The 13,372-nt window shown below is 42.9% G+C and overlaps 1 protein-coding gene across 2 annotated transcripts in view; it reads left to right on the forward strand.

Moving 5' to 3' along the window:
• Window positions 1-13,372, forward strand: part of Gna14 (G protein subunit alpha 14) — a 153,473-nt gene that overhangs the window by 82,767 nt on the left and 57,334 nt on the right. For both annotated transcript variants that reach the window (XM_060387217.1, XM_060387211.1), the window contains exon 2: window positions 9,634-9,818. In XM_060387217.1, coding sequence (XP_060243200.1) covers window positions 9,672-9,818 — 147 coding nt within the window. In that variant the 5' untranslated portion in view covers window positions 9,634-9,671. The remainder of the gene's footprint in view (window positions 1-9,633; window positions 9,819-13,372) is intronic.

Genomic DNA, 13,372 nt, shown 5'->3' on the forward strand with positions numbered 1-13,372 from the left:
CAGGGAAAGGACAGAACCTCGCCAGAACCACTGCCATGCGGACACAGAATGAGCTAATTGTACAACTAGACCAGTTGCTAGTAGGTTCCTCATTTTCATCTAAAACTTTGTCAGGATGGCTTTTTACCAACTGAATCTCCATCGACACACCGAGCTAACACCAGAATCATCCACCTTTGCTTAACTTTTAACTTTCTAGTCTTTTCCTATCCCATTCTTCTATACTTCCATCTTCCTCCCACAAACACACTTTTTCACACCATCCAGTATATTTAAGCAACCCTACATCTTGGTACCTATTTTCCAGGACTTACTCAACCAAGTCAGGATGCTAACCAAAATTAATCATCGAAGATGGTACAAAGCTTTAGATTGTTTGTAAAAATAGATATATTTAAGGAGCTCTCTGGATATTGACTAGAGGAATGTTGAATAATTCTCAGGTGTTTTCTTCATGAACCGAGAAGGCATATGACATAAAGGTACGGAAGTGACAGGGAGATGAGAATACGTGTCTTTGAGGAGTCTGAGAGCATTTGTGACAAGCAGTGCTATACCGTTGTAAGATGAGATGGATGAGTTGGTGAGGGTGTCAATAGCCTATAGAGCAGATAAACCCAAAGCTGGCAAGGCCCATGCGTCACACAGTGTGTGCTCTTTCCAGTAGTACCACATTGCTGTTTCTCAGCTGTTCATTCTATGCTAAACGCTTCAAAGGTAAATCTACGTCTGTGGTTACAATGGCAGAATGAAAATTCTGTGCCTGTTTGTATAGTTGTCAGTCTGAATAAAATTGTTTCATACTTTTCCAGAGCTCCAAGGGGAACTTTAATGTTTTTTTTTTTTCCCCTTCCCAAGGTAGATGACGGAATACTGTATTTCTCTAAGCCTGCCATATCGGGAGTCTCGCATTTTTGCTGTTAGCACTACCTCCTGTTTAGTTATACTAGCAGCAGGTACCAGGGTTTGATTAACTAGCATTTAGTCTGTTCAGTTTGAATTTATGCTGGGATAAAGGACTATGGCTTCCCTGACTATCTATGCTTGAACATATTTCAAAATGGTTCCTTCATCTCCTTGCCTACAGCCCTGTGGACTCAGGGATATCATTTCTCTCCCACTTTTAAGGCTCCTGTTTTTTCCTTGATGCTCTTGTCGTACCTTTCCTCCACTCTCAAAGTGAGCAAATGTCCAACTTTGGAGTGGTTATGACCTGTCAGGGCAGGTCTGAATGCATGCTCTCTCATAGTCAGCCATTCTGGTGTTAAAGTACCCCCAGCAGCTTCCACAGGCTGGAGCCTGCCAGTGCCCTGATGTTAGGACTTCTCAGTGAATGTTACTCTAAGAGAGAGAGAGAAAAAGAGAGAGAGAGAGCGCGCGCACGCATGCGTGCTTATTCTCAGAAGCAGCAGTGATCTGTGGAAGGTTCTAAAACCACTTGTGAAAATCCACATGTTTGCCCTTTTCATAAATCAACCATGAGGCAGCCTCAGTCAGCAGAAGATGAACCCAGGATCTTTCTTACGAGAGGAATGAGGGGAGTGAATGGACTCTCTGCTGTTTTATCTGTTAGCCATAAAACATACCAGGACAGGATTCTCCTTGACATTGATCTGACTTACTCATTTCTAGGGATAATTAATAGAGGTCTAGAGAAGGCTCCAAACAGAGTTTTGTTGCAAACAAGTATTGTATTACTTTCCCAGGATCTTATAAATGAGCAATTGACACAGAGTAAGCTAAATTGTATAGCTTTTTCTTTTATTCTTGGGGGTGGGGTGAGGTGGGGTGGTGACAGGATGATACAGAGGCCTAGGACTTTACTGTGTAGCCCAGGCTGGCCTCAGATTTACAATGCTCCTGTGAAAGCTTCTTGAACACTGAGGTTACAGGGCTGTGCCAGAGAGCAGCTTTTCACAGAAGAATTAATGCTTACATGTCACAACATCTCTGGATCATGCACTTGCATCCAGGAAATAAATCTAAACCAGTACCAAGCATTTCCTGATATAAAATAATACCGAGATAACTGCTTCTATTGAATTTTCAGTGCATCCCACCTTTATAACGTTATGAGGATTTGATCATATAAGTAAATAGCTCAACTTAATTCAAAATGAAAACTGTTTTCAATGTTTCTCTATATTTGAACTCTTAAGTGTATTGATAGCAAATGTGGAAAGTGCGCTGTTTTCTGCACCTTAGATTTAAGAACTAAGAATTCAAAAAGTCCTTGCGAGGAAAAGATAACCAGTGTGGCCCTTTAGTTTTGTTTGCTCTAGAAGCAAGAGAGCTGGGTAGACAGCTCAGCAGTTGAGAGCATTTGCTGCTCTTGCTGAGGACCCAACACCCACGTGGCGCCTCACAAGAACCATCCCCCATTCCTGTCCCAGAGGGTCTGAGGCCCCCTTCCGACCTTCATAAACACATGTAATGCAAAGACATTCATGCAGCCAAGAACTTACACACGGTTTTTTTTTTTTTTCAATCTTAAAAAAGAAGAACTTCTCACAGATACTCTGAATTTGAAAGGGCACCATAATCGAGATGATCTCTGTGCTGACACAAAGGGTCGTGTGGTTGCCCCTGACGTCAGTTGAGGAACTGCTTCCCAGTTGTTCCTAGTCGTCAGTTGGTGCTGGTTGTGTATATAACCTGCGGTGCTCTCACGTGCCTTAGCTCACCTCTGTGTTCCCAGTGGTGCCTAATAAGATGGGACTGTTACTTAGTTGCTACATGGTAGTGTTTGGGGACTAACAATAGGAAAAAAGTCTACATGTATCATGGGGGGGGGTCTCTTACATTTCTTATTGCAGGTTTGCTTATTTTGTGGAGGTGTGCATGTGGCACTGTGTGTGTGTGTGTGTGTGTGTGTGTGTGTGTGTGTGTTTGTCACTGTTCCTAGGACATTGTGTGTGTTGGGGGGAGTCAGATGACAACTTGAAGGAGTCAGAGCACTTCTTCCACTGTGTGGACCCTAAGGAATGAACTAAGGTTATCAAGCTTTTTGGAGGCTATGTTTGTGAAAAAAGAAGCTAGGGAAGGTGCCATGACTTTGATGGCGACATGAGGCTTGGGCAGAGTTAAATAAGTGAGTCTTATTGCTTCCTGAAAAAGGAAGACTAGAGCCTGGGGCCCAGGGGTGTTTATTCAAGAAGACATGAAATTGGAACTTGGTAGAAAAAGCCATTGATTAAGCTGCACATCTTGAAGCAGCTGCAGCATTTCTGCCCCAAGTGGATTCTATCAGAAACTCCCTTCAGAAGCGCCTGCAGCAGCCTTTCCATCCAGCCCACAAGAACCTTTTAGACTACTGCTCACAAATGCATATTCCCAGGCTCTTACCGAGGCCGGTGACTGTTATTGGAGGCGGGGCAAAGAACCTGCACTTTGCTGAGTCCTCTGTCCCCCGGCTTCCGCTGTGCACTTGGGGAATTCTTTGGCTTTTCCCAGAATTTGCCAGCTTTCCTCAGAAACCCCTATCTGCTGAATGACAAGCTCCAGGCCAGCAGACCATGCAGCTGCAGAAACTTCCACTGCCCATGGTCAGCCCAAGCCGGAGTGGAGCAAACAAAGTTACAGCGCTGTCCTCTGGGCAGGCCTCTGCAGGTGAGTGGCTGCAGCTTAAACACTGCAAGAGGCAGCTTCTGAGTTTCTTCATCTGGACTCCGCAAGGGACTTGACGCAGAACCTGAGCCCCACAGTGTGTCTGGCAGCAGGTCTTCCTCAGAAAGCCGCTCAGCAGGCACCTGGCATGGGAGAGTTGGCTTTGCATCTCTAACAGGTCATACCATGCCAGGCAACCCCCTCCTTACTGCACTCCAAAAGGGAATCCTCGTGAAGGTCTGTAATGTACAAATATCCATCCACAAGTAGATGTTAGGTCACTAGTGTGTCCTCTGTCAAGAGAAATAAGGCCCCTGCTCATAGAGAGCCCAAATGAGACTCTCTGTTTAGTGATCATTCAGACATGTTTGCCTCCCTTTAGCCTGTTGGTCACATAAGTTAGGTGACATCCCCATCGGCCTTCATTTTTGTGAGTTATGTTTTACTGTCTCCATAGTGTCTGCTCTAACCCTGAGCTGAGAGCACTGGCTTCTGGGAGGTGAAGGATGCATGGTCAGGAAATGCGTTAGCCCACTGCCTGATTAGCTCCTTGCCTTAGCCCCCAGGGAGCCAGTCTTTCTGGATTCTGGGTAATTTTTAGAACAATTAGTTTTCTGTTTAGGTATCTTTTGTCTGCCTCTCAAAGGATTTCTTTTTCTTTGGCCTCTATTTCTTCCTGGCTCCTACAAGCAATGTTTTTGCCCCTCTCCTACCCCCACAATGAGCTTTTCTGCATTATTTGAAATTAAATTAAAACTTTAACCTTGTATTGCTTTCTCAATCCCAGAAGTGTAGAGTCTTAGTGTGCAGATAGGTTCTGATGGCCCCCTTCCATGTTTGCTGTTTTGTATCTGGATGAGATTCCTGGGTGGAATTTCAGAGGCCTCTAGAGAGAGAAGGGAGATCAGGAGAGAATCACGGAGAAATAGAAGGATAATTTCACCTACAAAGGCCCATCCTTTGTTGTGGTTTACAAGATGCTACACCCGTATAACTGTCAGAATATTGCAGAGTCCTATGTTTTGTTATATTTAATTTGATTGTTATGCACGATATAGGTTTTCCATATCTCATAACAAATTTATTTGGACAACAGATTAAAGTAAACCATTAGGCAATCACACAGGTGTGTCGTATGGAGATGCCCAAATGACACGTGAGTAAGGCTTAGAAGACACTACCCGACAGTAGAGTCAAGAAGACTGTTGTAGGAGAGGCCCCAGCCCTGCAAGGCCAGAGGCCCATGACCCTCACCCGCAGTTAGCAGGGAGTCCGAGTGTTTGGCTAGCTGTTGTCCATTGACTTCATTATGGAAGGCAGTTGAGGGAGATGAGGGTGATCAGTGTGCAGCTCACACAAGCAGGCCCTCGACGCTGATAAGAACTGAAAAGTGCAGACACGCCTAACTTGATGATGGTCATATGTTCTGAAAAGCACGTTAGGCAACTTCATCAGTGTGCAAACGCAGCAGACTATACTTACACACACCTAGATGATCCAGCCTCTTCGTGTTTAGGCTGTGGGTAGAGATTGCAAATCTATGTGACATATCTCTGTCCCGAATGCTGCAGGCAGTTATACGCAGTGGTGTTTGTGGACCTGGGCATACCTCAACCTTAAATGTTAAGTGACAAGACAGCATGATGGGAATTCTCAGTTCCAGTGTAATATTTGAGCCAATCGTGTACATGGATATTTGACACGGTCGGCCATATATGACCCTCATTGTATACAATGGCATTCCTTTGCTGACTAGGATGCCATTGAATGGCCTAAGACTGTACTTGATAGCCATCACTGGCTTTTATTTTCAAATGTGAAAGTGGAGAAATGGAAACCAAATGGAGAGGTCTCAATATTTGTATTGAAAACTGGATTTATAAATGAATCATTCTTCATTTCTGTGTTGCTGCATGCCGAGTCTGGCTGGAAAGCCTCCGGGAATGGAGCCCTCATCATCCCTAAAGGGATCCCTACTATCTAACACCAAAATTCACTTTCCAGTCAAAATGCTTGGCTCCTATTTGGACTAAAAATATGCTGTGAACTGAGGGTTCCTTCTGTTTTCCATTCACAGGAGGAGCCCCAGCAGGCTCATTCTGGACAGAGACAATTAGCCTAGCAGCATGGGTCCAAAACCATGTTTTAGAAAGTAACTGACTAAAGGGTATTAAAAATTAAAAACTACCCCGTAAAAACCACTAATAGTTTTCATCCCCAGAATCATGCCTTTAGGTGTCCATTTTACTTTTCCCTGAATAAATGAACAAATGTATGCTCAAAATCCGTTTGTGGAATTTCTGTTTTGGAGCAGGTAAATGGGGCCAGCTCGGACCCCTGGCTTGGGCTCACCAGTCCCTTCACCTGTCGCAGCTGCCATTGTGAAAAGGGTGATGGTATTTCACCCCCTTCTGCCTGCTGTCCCCTGCGGGGGGAGCCATCCCCCAGGCAGCACAGTTCTGCAGGCTGGAGGTCAAGCCTTTCCGGTTGTAATCTCCATCCAGGTAGGAAGTGCGCAGCTGGCACGCGAAGAGCACGTGCAGGTGCTGACCTGGACTCACGTGCAGGCCTACACTAACAGGCTGCGCAAACTTGAACAACCTTGTGCAATCGCTGTGATTCCCAGTTTCTCTTCTGCAAAAAGAGGGCGACAGCTGGGTTGTGTGGCAGCTTTCATGAGAGCAAGAAGGCGCCTCCTCCCCAAATGGTTTGTTTTTTTGATCGTGGCCTTTAGTGGTTAGTATCGTTCACCCTCCTCGATCTCTTCTTTGCCTCCAACCTATCTCTGTGTGTGTGTTATTTGAAACCAAAGATTTAAAGAGTATTTTAAGTGTTATTTTAATTACTTTTACTATTAAATTTTTTAAAGATTTATTTATTACATATACAGTGTTTTGCCTGAATACATACCTGCAGGCCAGAAAAAGGGCATCAGATCTCGTTATGGATGGTTGTAAGTCATGTGGTTGCTAGGAATTGAACTCAGGACTTTTGGAAGTGCAGTCAGTGTGCTTAACCTCTGAGCCACCTCTTCATCCCTTTCTATTTAATCTTAGAACTATTCTATCACAGCAAGACTCCTGCTCGGGCCTTTCTTTGCTTACTTACGTGGTTGGAGTCGTTTGAAACACATGGAACACAGGGTGGGGCACAGAGAATTGGCATGTTCTATGTTCCTGTGTGTTGGGTAGTGTAGGTAGGTGCAACCTGGTAGATTTTTAAAATATATCTTTTATTTGAAAAATTCAGAAAAATACTATTCAGGAAATGACTGCTGGGTGTGCTGTAACATGGACACAGCTTGAGGATGCTAACTGAAATAAGTCAGGCACAAGAGAATAAAGGTCGTATAACTGCGTGTAGACCAGGTGCCAAGAGTAGTCAGACTGACAAAGCAGAAACGAAGAGTGTTTATCAAGGCTGGGTGTGGGGTTCGGTTTTGTGAGATTAAAAGAGTTCTGACAATGATTGCACAGCACTGAATTATTCAGCATGACCGAACCGTACAGTTGAAAGATAATTAAGAAGGGACCTGGGTTGGTGACTGAGTCAACACAGTGCTTGCTGTGTAGGTGTAAAGACCCGAATTCGGATCTCCAGCATCCATGCAAAAGGCAGCTTGGTGGCACATGGCTGTGCTCTCAGAGCTGGGAAGGTAGGGGCAGGTGGGATCTCTGGAATTTACTGGCCTACCTGATTCCAGGAGTCACAGGTTCCATGAGAGACCCTGACTCAAAGAAGTAGGTGGAGAGTGACTGAGGAAAACACCTGATGTCAAGCACTGCTCGATATTTATTGATGGTACCAAACCGGCCACAAAGAAAGCCAGCATTAGTGTAATGGTTAGTGTTAGTTACCAGCTTGATACTGAGGAGACAGGTCTTCAGGCATACCTGTAAGAGCGTCTAGGTCAGCGGTTCTCAACCTGTGGGTCACAACCCCTTTGGGAGGTCTAACAATCCTGTCACATATCAGATATTCTGCATATCAGATATTTACATTGTGATTTATTACAGTAGCAAAATTACAATTATGAAGTAACAAAGAAAATAATTTTAGGTTTGGAGGTCACTACAACATCAGGGCTATAGCATTAGGAAGGTTGAGAACCACTTTTCTAGATTAAGGCTAGTTTGTGATAATATCTTGATGAATTTAATCAAGGTGAGAAGATCCATCATAACTATGGGTAGGGCCATTCCCTGAATATGGAACTTGACCTGGTCAGGATAGCCAGGCAGGCCAAGAGTAAAGACCAGGGCGAGGAGTAAGCCTGTGTGAATCGCCCAAGGAGGATCAAGATGAGAGCAAGCCAGAATGGCTGGAGTGTAGAAGAAAGTGCCTTTGAAGAAGGCTGCTAAGGGTGGTAGGCCAAACCACCAGGCCATCTTGTCTACCTTTGTCTGTCTTCTTGAGGTTAAGGGAACACATTGTGAGTGTGAGTTTAACCAAGAAACAAACAAGAAGGCAGGTATGTGTTTTGACAAAATCAAAATGTCTTAAGAATGGGGGCTGGAGAGATGGCTCAGAGGTTAAGAGCACTGTCTGCTCTTCCAGAGGTCCTGAGTTCAATACCCAGCATATGGTGGCTCATAACCATCTTTACTGAGATCTGATGCCCTCTTCTGGTGTATAGGTGTACATGCAGATAGACCGCTCAAATGTGTGTGTGTGTGTGTGTGTGTGTGTGGTGTATGTATGTATGTATATGTTAAATAAGTAAATAAGCTGCTTTTAAAAAAAAAGTCTTAAGAAGAATCTTACCAGGAAAATCTTTTTAAAAAGTTTTTTCTCACTTGGGCATTTGCTATAGACCTTATTCTTAGAGTTTTCAGGGCCCTGGTAAGGGTCTATGGTAAAGTTTGTAATAGAAGTTTAAAATTTTAATCAAGTCAGTAACTATTATGTATTCTAGCCTCCTACTCTGGAAGACACATTCTCTACAAGTAAAATATTAAAAAAGTAAAAAGTACAACATAGTATTTATATGACTAAGACTCAATAACAGGCCAGAGCTGATGGATTTTTGATGGCATATGTACAATATGGATGTTCTGTTGAGATACTGGAAAGTGAATTACTATAGAGAGTCACAATCATTTCGTGAAAATAGTGTTTGGCCTTGGTTATAGCAAAATTTCTGTTGTTTTAATTGATATTTTTCACATAAGATTTTCTTATGACAGAAACACTATTAGACAACTTTTTCTCATTTTATAGTAAATTATAAAAGTAATTTTCACTGTGTAAAGTACATTTATTTAAAGGATAATAGTGTGAGTAATTTTAGTTCTGAGATAGTGTCTCCTTCATCTTAGCTGGAAACCTTATTAACAACCAAACTGTTAATAAAACTTGCAAAGCAATACTTGTAAGTCAACCATGCATATCTCGTATAATTGATTCCATTCATCACAGACAATATTAGACATATTGAGCTTCATTGTATAAATATTTTTACTGCATTTTTAGCAGAATCTCTGAGAGAAAGACAGAATTTTGGCATCCTGTTTCCTGTGTGTCATGTCTGGACTTCTCTGTACATTAAAGACCAATGGGATAGTTCAGTGACATATGCTTGCTGGTGCCACAGGCTAGTGGTAAGAGTTTTGGAGACCCCCTGAAATAGAGACTAGAACAAGAACAGCAGCAATCACAAGGACACTTGGCACAACTATGAATGATGCTTCATTGCACAAGTTCAAGTAAATGTTGACAAGCTACTTATCCTCTTCTCCAAGAGTTTTGCTGTTCAAATCCTTCTTGCACAGTGAGTTGGCTCTGTCACTGTCACATTAGTAAAGCCTTCAGGTTCAAGATGGTCAGGCACAAGAATCTTATTTCAAAGGTTCAAGGAAAGAAGGTTGGGAGGACATTTCCTGGGATTCAGGATGCACTGTCTCATGGGTTTCTGGTATACTCTTTCCAAGCCCCTCCTGCCAACCTGCTACCCACGATGTGGCGTAATGCTGCCAGGGTTCCTTTTTGAGTCTGCTACCTGCTCTTCACTCATTGTTTTTCTCTTAGGAACCGGGGAAAGTGGAAAAAGCACGTTTATCAAGCAAATGAGGATAATCCACGGGTCTGGCTACAGTGATGAAGATCGGAAGGGCTTCACGAAGCTGGTTTACCAAAACATTTTCACCGCCATGCAAGCCATGATCAGAGCAATGGACACCCTGAGGATACAATATGTGTGTGAGCAGAATAAGGTACCATGCTTGAGAGAGCTGGCTCTATCTGTGAATGCATGCCTTCCTACTGGGGTCAATGAAAGTATATGAACAAAATGGTTTGCAAAGTGCTTTGGCCGGATGCCAGAGTACTCGAGATCCTTGCTCAGTAGTAAAACAGCTACTTGGGAGGCATGTGATGAATTCAGTTAGTCCTGTTGGTTTTATTTCTGCCCGAAATTTCCTGTAGAAAATGAGGTTGTGGTGGTAGAAGTGTACATAGAATCTGAAACTGTTGAGGTTGCTCCTCAACAATTTCCCTTTGAGCTAAGAGACCCATTGTCGGCCTCAGTGGGGAAATGATGGCTGCTGGTTTTATAGCAACTAGCTTTTCAAGAATCCTCAGTCTCAGAAAAATATACTCCGTAATGCACTGTAGACTACTGAGAGAAATTTCCAGGGTTTGTTTGTGTTGGGAGCTGGCCCTTCTTGGGAACTGAGTGACATTTTATGAGAAGAGTTCTGGTGTTCCAGCCAGCAAAGTGCTGTCATGATGTGAGCACACCATGCTGACATTTGCCTTCTGTTGCCATTGGTCATTCGTGATGCAAAGCTAACAATGAAGAGAAAAATGAAAGACAAGAAGTCTGGCAGAGGCAAATAGAATTGCATAGTCTACCCTGAACATATAAAGGTTTATTTTGAGTGCAGATTAGAAATAAGTTTAGCTAGATGCCTATAATTCCAGCACCTGGGAGAAAGAGATGGCAGGATTAAGTTTCAGGCTAGACGGGGCTATGTAATAATGCCCTGACTTTCAAAAAAAGAAAAAAAAAGTTTCATTTAAACTAATGAATACTGTATTTTGAATGGCATTGTGATAAAATAATTTTGTATCTAATGACTCTCTTGCGACTCTGTTTAAGAACAATGCCACTGCTGACATTGCCCAGCGGTTTGGGCTTTAGCGTGATTAATTTTATCAGGAACTGTGGCACCTGTGCTCATGTGTATCTTCTATGTATGACTGAGAAAATTCCAAAACAAATAAGGAATGTAAAATTTTGTGCTTTGAAATTCTTTATTTAGGACACAATATGTAGCAAATTGTAGACACCTTCACATTTGTTGGTCACGTATTGACCATCATTTTCTTGCACTCTCAAAAGTCACAGAAGGACTATGTCTTGACTACAGTTTCACCCTCCAGCAATTACTGGAAGTATGGGGGGTGGGGAAGTAATATACCAAGCCCCTTGGGAGGTTGCAGACTTGACTGTAATGATCTTGCGCATCCATTGCTTTTTAGTACGTGTGTTATCTTTGGAAAGTGCGTAGTTCCTTGACAGCCCCCGTAGCATCCTAAAGGCAGGATTTCTGTGGAGATCTCAGATTCTTTCACAAAGGAAGCCAGACAGAAGTGACCTCCTGGCAATTTCCTTCATCTGCTTTTCCTGGCCGTAGGCTGCAGTTCTTTGCTGGTCTTAGTAGGGTAGCTGGGTGAAGCTTGGAGTTAAGGGACAAGTTCATTAACAGAACAACTGCTGAGAAGGTTCAAGTGGAAACCAGTTTGGCTTGCCTTGGCGATTTATGTTTGTGAAACCTGATAAGATTTGGTAGTCAAGACCTCTGGGTTTCAGTTTTTGTTTGGTTTTCCTTTGCGATCTCGTAAAGGTGCTCTGAGTTCGTATTTTAAACAAAAAGATCTTATAAGGTTGACAGTCCAACACTTCTCCTGCTCGCTTGGTCTTCCTTCTTTCCCATAGGCCACCTCTGCGCCAGGTTGTCCACCTTCATTGCCTGAGGCTACAGTAACACAGTGCCTCAATCAGGCACTACCAGCAAGGTGGCTCTCACTATTCTGGATGCTAGAGTCAAGGTGAATTGGTACCAACTGGAGTCACTGGGAGGAAACCATCATCTGCTTTTTTCCTGGAGTCTGGATGCTAGGAGCCCATGCCCCAAACCACGTGTTACTCCGGTTTCTGAGTCTGTCAGACATCAAGCCCTTGTGTGTCTTTGTGCTTACACAGTGGTGTCCTCTCTGTTTTTAAATTTGCCTCTTACAAGGCCACCACTAATCAAAGATGACCTTAATTATCTCTTAGTGACACCGCTTCCAAATACGATCACACTTTGAAGTTCTAGGTAGGCATGGCATTCGCTGGCAACACTATTCAGCCGCGCAGTCTTCCCACTGGTAGGTTCTTGTCTACTCTTGCCACTCTTGTGCAGGATACGTGAGCCACATAAATGTTTTCCAGATTAAATTGTACCTAAGTGATGTAAGTGGGCAAACCCAACACCAAAACTGTACTTCTTGTTTCTTATTTGTCTAGGTCATTTTCTTCCATCTCTTCCTTACTTTTTTTTCTGTTGTCTGTTATTAATTCTAATAGCTTTCTCCACAGGCTAGCCTGGAATCCAAATATGAAACTGTACTAAAGTGCAAACTTAAGATGTAAAGTGAAAAACCGACTAAGCTGCTGTGCCTGTACAAGCCTGTAACCCCAGCACTCAGGAAGCAGAATAAGAGGATTGCGAGTTTGAGGCCATCCTGGGCTGCACAGCAAGTTCCCGGCCAGCCCCAGCTACATAATTCCTCATCTCAGGAAGAAAAAAGAGAAGCTAGATGCTGTGTGCTATTTTCTTTACTAAATACTGGGTAACTTGAAATAATTCTTCAATTAAGCCAAGGACAAAGAAACCCTTAATTAACTTTTACTTCACAGTAATGAAACTTTTTCTTAATTTCTTATTGATGAATATTCATCTCTATTTTCCATTTGTTGCTGTCTGTGTGTATGTATGTCTTCATATATGGGAAAGCTTGAAAGTATGTGGAAGTGAATTAAAGGGTTTTTTTTGGGGTGGGGGGTTTCAGGTACTAGTGAGATCATCTTGCACTTCAGGTTTGTTGAAATCTTTGCTTATTACTTGAAAGTTTGCTTATTAAAGAAATTTTAAATCACCATTTTCTTTCTTTTTACCAACTTGCTTTTGAAATTAAGACACAGCCTTGATTATTTCTTTTCCTTCCTTCCTTCCTTCCTTCCTTCCTTCCTTCCTTCCTTCCTTCCTTCCTTTCTTTCTTCTTTCCGTTGTTTAGTTTTTGTTTTTCATGATAGGGCTTCTCTGTGCAACCACCCTGACTGTCCTGAAATTCACCCTATAGACCAGGCTGGGCTTGAACACACAGATAGCCACCTGCTTTTGCCAAGAACTGGGATCAAAGCTATGTGCCACCATGCCTGGCTTTGATTACCTTCTTCAATCTCACATATTTATTTTAAGGACACAATTCACATGTACTTTCTCGCTCTATTCATGGGAACTGACTTTTATATCTCAGTTGTGTTTTTTAAGCACGTTAGAACCTGTAACTCCGGGACTAACTAGTACTTCTCAAGAGCCTTTAGTTCCTCCTAGGATAAGAGAAGGTTGCCTCCTGCCCTCTGGGTTACAGGGACTGTGCAATATACGAGGTTCATGTAACTTATCTACATGCGAGCTCATCACAGCAATAAATAAATAACAAGTTTGTAAAAGAGCATAAATAACTAAGCAGCACGGAGAGACTCATAGAAATTGTC

Source organism: Meriones unguiculatus, chromosome 1 (genome assembly GCF_030254825.1).
Source record: "Meriones unguiculatus strain TT.TT164.6M chromosome 1, Bangor_MerUng_6.1, whole genome shotgun sequence".
NCBI classification, from domain to species: Eukaryota; Metazoa; Chordata; class Mammalia; order Rodentia; family Muridae; genus Meriones; species Meriones unguiculatus.